Below are 6,081 nucleotides of genomic sequence, written 5' to 3'. Positions count from 1 at the left end.
AGAAAGCTTAACTTTCATCTCTACACCAAATAAGCATGACACTGTCCCTGCAACAAAAGAGGGAGTGAAAGGGACTTTAGGGAATTGGATGTCCCCAGCTGACCTGGAAAATGCTTCTAGAGAGAGGTTTCCAGGTTGTATGAAAGGTGTGTGGGCAGATAAAATGTTATTATTGTTATGCCTATTTCCCGAATTGCTATCCATCCTAAACGTACATTATTAATTTCTCTACTTTCAAAAGATTTTAATAAAAATGCAATTGCAAAAAGATGTATTCCACTTGTCATTTAAGTGCATAAAAACAGTTCAGTTATTGTCTCTGTGTCCAGAAGGAAATATTGATTTTATATTTATTTGTTTTAAAATTACTAATGCTAAAAATTGTAAAAGATTGGCAGGATTTTCAGTCCAGTAATATTTAAAAAAAAAAAGGTTTCATTGCATACTTTGTATCAGATTGAAATTCTCTAATTTTCTTGGTGTGATGATTGTAGCTACTGTAATTTGTAGATGGGTAATTGATACTCATGGCATTGATGTAAAGTTAAATTTTGAATGTTCTTTTCAAACATCTAGAAATTACAAAGAAAAATGGTGTATTTTGATTTAAGTGTAAAGTCGTGTATATTATTTTTAGTTGTTTTGTATAAGTTGAAGTAATTACAAGAAGTTTTAATTTTTAGGTAGGACAATGTATGTCATACCTTTTAGCATGGGTCCCATTGGGTCTCCTATTGCAAAAATAGGCATCCAGCTAACAGATTCTCCATACGTGGTGTGCTGTATGAGAATTATGACTAGGATGGGATCTGCAGTACTGAAGACTTTAGGAGAGCAACAGTTTATTAAATGTTTACACTCGGTCGGACAGCCTCTACCAATGAAGTGTGAGTTTAAGTATTTTGATTATGTATTTTTAGTAACATTTGTCATTGTAAAAATATGGTTATGCATGTGTGTGTGTGTAGACAAGCTTTTAGACCATAGGAGAATTGCATTTGGAGTTTTTATCAATGTATATTTAATACCTAATAAATTAATAGTGTATTGAGAGCTAACAACTGTAATTTAAAAAAAAGAAAAAAAACAAAAAAAAACATATTTCTTTGGATTACAGATATACATGTAAATATATTGAGGATGAAGTTTAACTTTAACAGCATTTTGGGTTATTTTTACTTTTCTAAAAGTGATGAAATGTAGGTTTACAAACATTTTTAGATAACCCGTCTACATATTTCATTTATTATACTTTAATAAATGTGTGATGAAAGTTTGGGTCTGATCTTTAGGTCACTAGTATTATACACACTGTATCTTTATTACTATGATGTTCCTTTCTGTCATGTACATTTTCAAGAGCTGAGTTGTTAATAATATGTTTAAAACATTATTAATAAATCAATCACGAGAAGAATTGCCCTTTTAGTTTCAGTATTTCCTGTTTCTAACACCATGCCATGATTATGAAATCAATCTTTAATAGGAATTCGTGTTTAATACATCTATATCAGAGTTGACAAACCACTCAAAAGACACAAGGGTTCTTTTGTCTATACATTTCTTTCTGCTATGTGTAGTACCCCTGGTGACTACAAAATATTTCACTGTTTTTGAAGGAATAAAGTGAAGTATATGTAGCTGAGGTGAAATGTAAAATATTTTGTGAGTGATATATAACAGTTTTCACGCCTGGATTTCAAGTTAGTCTGTGTGTGTAAAGAGTGAATGTATAAAAATTATGAAGGCTTTAGTAAATTGATAAATATTTTGTTGTGGAGTGTTCATCACAAAATCAAAATTAAGAGTAATCAATGTCCAATCAGCACATTCAAGTTCATGATTTCAATCACTTGTGTGGTTCAATAGAAACTTTATTTGTGAATCAGTCTTTTAACTGTGGTCAGTTTTATAAAGTACAAAGTTGATTTCTTGAATTACCTTTGAATTTGTAATATCACACAATAGTTTGATTATTGACAAGGTTTATGCAGTAATTTTTTTTAATACAGAAGCTTTAACAGTAAAAACAGACTAGCAAATGTTGTAAAAAAATAAAGTATTCCAAACAGTGAAAGTTAGCCAACATATCAACTGTATAAAATTTGTTAATAAACTTTCAAGTTTTAAATGCCAAATTACTTACTGTTTTAGATTTAGAAGAGATAATCGTCTAGTTCAACTGATTTGCTAGTGGTTGTATTTTTAGTGTAATGTCAAACTAAACATTTTGACTTAAAATTCCAAATAAATAAAAATCTTGTACAATAAATTAAAATAAAGAAAGAAAATTGGTATTAGTGTCTTTATTGACTTTAGGAAATGGGTCAATAGTTTGTCCTTGTCAAGAATTCAGAGATGTCATTTTTTTTTTTTTTTATCAGTGCTTAACCTGGAGGATGTAAGTGAATAGATAAGATTTAGGCAGCCTTGAAATGAACACGTAAAGCTGTAGCATGATAAATATAACTGTGTTCTCATGTATTCAGCAGTTTTCTGATAGTGAGTGTGATTAAAAAGAAAAGGTGATATTATAAGTTTTAGTACAGGCGTATGTGAGAGGTTTTGTGGGATGGATGTAAAAATTGTATGTATATCAAATGATGTATTTTTGAGTCATTCATCTTTATGTACAATATTTATCTGTTCTTTAATATTTTAAAAGAAAAGCATGCGTCTGCTTTCTTGATAAATATACTTCACTCTTTGACTACCGTGGGTAGCTTCATGTCGTCCCGTTAGAGCAGTTGTCTAATTTTAGTTTTAATGATGTTATTCCACAGATGTAGACTTGGAATTTGTTATTAAAATACTGTACCACGAGTTATTGCTTCCCGTTGTGCTGTGGTGTAATCATAAGTATAATATCTTGGCTGCACTCTAACAACTGTACACCATTTTGTTTTATTTTAAAACATTGCTACTTAGATGTATTTAATAAACAGGTTACAGTTCTTTTTTTCTTCTTGATAGTATAAACTACATTACTAAAACTAAGATGTTATATATTGATAAATTTGTACTTCAATTGCACTGGACATTTTTTTTTTCTTATAAATTCTTCACAGTTTATGAAAATTAACTATAAGGGAATATTTTTACTTCAAGGATAACAAGATAAAATTTGTCCTTCATCTTGATATCCATTAAATGTTAGCATTAAGATATTAATTAATTATAAGGGAATATTTTTACTTCAAGGATGACAAGATAAAATTTGTCCTTCATCTTGATATCCATTAAATGTTAGCATTAAGATAAAACCATAGCAGATTAGTTCCTAAGAATAACTTGGTGAATTTACAGAAATCTAATTGTAAACAAACACGATAAAATTCTAACAACAATTAACACGGCACAGAAATGGTCTTTTCAATAGTGAGTGTGTATTGGAATTAAATGTTACAAATTTGTTTTATAAAAACTAAGTCAAAGGATTTTTGTACTGAAAATTAAGAGATGTACACTAATTTATTTTTTCTGAGCTAACTATCAAAGTTCAGTTTACTTCATCATCATACATGTATTTACTTTTATACAAACACGTGCATGTATAAATTTTTTTGTGTGCATGTGAAGCCAAAACCAACAGAAAAATGTGAAAGTGATGAAATAATGAAATTACTTTTGTAGGTATATAGTCTTCAAAAGTTTTAAGATTTTTTATTTCCTGGAAATGTTTCGAGCACACACTGTTTTCTGTCTTGAATAAAAAGACATGTATCATCATTTTTTGAAAATTGTAATGATTTGTGTGTGTCTGTTTATATAAATAAATATATATATTTAACAGACAATTGAGCATTGCTGTTACTTTGATGCTATTAGATATGTAGGCTTTACATTTCACTCAAAGAATAATGATCTTTGTATTGGTTGTAGATAAATATTATATAGAAGTGTATGTTAATTTTGGTTGCATAATAGTTTTATTTGAATACATAACAAACTAATGTTTTTCAAATATAACCATGTGGTAGATAACATCTTTCAAAATGGAAATTAAATAGTTGACATTAATGAAAATGAAAAATTAATTGGTTGTTAATACATTTTGTGGGGTCAAATAAGAATCATGGGTATGTAATTGATTTTCTCAGAACTTGTAATATGTTTTCTCAAAACGTGATGTAATACATTTTCTCAGAACTTGATGTAATACATTTTCTTAGAACTTGTTACTCAGCATATGGAAATTTATAAGCTGTGTTATGCAGTCTAGTTTAATTTGTTTATGTGCTTAATGTTATCAACTCTGAAACAGTTATTTTCCATTTTTGGGTAGTTTATAAGTTTTACTCATTCTTATGAGGGTATTAGGAACTGTGTCTAGAGTAAACAATTTATTATAAGCTATCTTGCATGTACACCTACTATTCATGTACAATTTTGTGATGAAAAGATTTGTTGAAAACCCTCTCTATAAGATAACATCTGTGTGCTAGTATGAAACACCTATCACCACACTAGTAATAATTGTCACAATTTAGACTAACTATTGCTAAGAAAAGAATTATAAGTTTAAATGGAGTTTTGAATTTACCAAGTACTTTTTTTTTAATGAAATTTTACTTCTCTTTGATCCTAAATTGATCACCAGATAAAACTGAAGCTATAATTTCATTAACTTAAATAAGTTTCCAATTTTTTTCTTAGTTTATAAGTGTGATTATTTGATACAACACATAAATTACATGTGAATTTCTATAGTAATTTCACCTTGGCTAAAGGCTTATATGATAAACTCTTGGTTTTGTGATGATTTGTACAGAATTTTATTTATATTTTTTAATGTTTTACAAGTTACAACCAGAAGGTAAGTTTTTGTACTTGACTGATCACTTAAAATTTGTGTTTAATTAATCATTGATATTTTGTTTTTCTAGCACCTCCTATTAATAATTGGCCGTGCAATCCTTCAAAGACCATCATAGCACATATCCCTGAAAACAACGAGATATGCTCTTTTGGAAGTGGATATGGTGGAAATTCTCTTCTGGGCAAGAAGTGCTTTGCCCTACGTATAGGATCAATATTAGCAAAAAGAGAAGGCTGGCTTGCAGAGCACATGCTGGTGAGTCAAAAAATAAAATTGTGTAAGAAAATTCATATTATTTTCCAGTAAATATTTATAAGTAATATGTGATGAAGATTTTTTACCTTTTTGTGAAAGATTTCTAAGTATTTTGTCTTTGTAAACAATCCTAATGGGAAAATAACCACTGCCCAAATTGATACAATAATATAATCTGTTATTCTACTTAATAATTTTAAATAAAGTGTGAAGGGTAAATTAATATAAATGGCAATATTTTCTTTAAGTTGTATGAGCAGTATTTTTCAGAGTTCAGTAAATAGTATTCTTGATATCTAGTTCTTCCATATAAAGAAAAAAACAGGAAACATTTCAGTCATGTTTAAAATGTAGCTGCTATATAATTATAGTTGCGTGCACATGTACGACTTTGAACATGTAAAAACGAAGGAGCAGTTACTTCAGAACTTGTTCATTTGTACAAAAAACATTCAATAGGGAGTACTTTTCATTTCACAAGTACCTAACCCAATATACTAAATTTTGTTTTATTTTTACCTCTGATTCTTGTGGTTAATTATGTAACATCCTGGAAGATGAAATATTTTAAAATATGGAAAATTGTGTATCAAAGACAGACACGGGTTTGAAAATATTTAAGTTATTTTAGCGAGTGAGCACTTTTGAAGATTAAATTTTCATTACTTTCTCACCTCTCTTATCATATATATTTTCCACACCTTTACTTTGATTACGAGGTTGCCTGTATCACAGTTAAAAATGTCCCTCAACCCGTATTCATGTTTACATGTGTGTGCTAAGAGTTTCCACCTTTACCCCTGTTCGTGTTTACATGTGTGTGCTAAGAGTTTCCACCTTTACCCCTGTTCGTGTTTACATGTGTGTGCTAAGAGTTTCCACCTTTACCCCTGTTCGTGTTTACATGTGTGTGCTAAGAGTTTCCACCTTTACCCCTGTTCGCGTTTACATGTGTGTGCTAAGAGTTTCCACCTTTACCCCTGTTCGCGTTTACATGTGTGTGCTAA

At 29.5% G+C, this 6,081-nt stretch overlaps 1 protein-coding gene across 1 annotated transcript in view; it reads left to right on the top strand.

Annotated features, from left to right (window-relative positions):
• LOC106472828 (phosphoenolpyruvate carboxykinase, cytosolic [GTP]-like) overlaps window positions 1–6,081 on the top strand; it is a 22,904-nt gene that overhangs the window by 4,970 nt on the left and 11,853 nt on the right. The window contains exons 4-6 of the mRNA XM_013933495.2: window positions 1–146; window positions 684–887; window positions 4,887–5,074. The exon at window positions 1–146 is cut by the window's left edge and continues 1 nt beyond it. Of these exons, the coding sequence (XP_013788949.1) occupies window positions 1–146; window positions 684–887; window positions 4,887–5,074 (538 nt within the window). The remainder of the gene's footprint in view (window positions 147–683; window positions 888–4,886; window positions 5,075–6,081) is intronic.

Source organism: Limulus polyphemus, unplaced genomic scaffold (genome assembly GCF_000517525.1).
Source record: "Limulus polyphemus unplaced genomic scaffold, Limulus_polyphemus-2.1.2 Scaffold5642, whole genome shotgun sequence".
Lineage (NCBI taxonomy): Eukaryota > Metazoa > Arthropoda > Merostomata > Xiphosura > Limulidae > Limulus > Limulus polyphemus.
The sequence above is the reverse complement of the archived record's forward strand: the minus strand, read 5'-3'. Positions and strand labels throughout refer to the sequence as shown.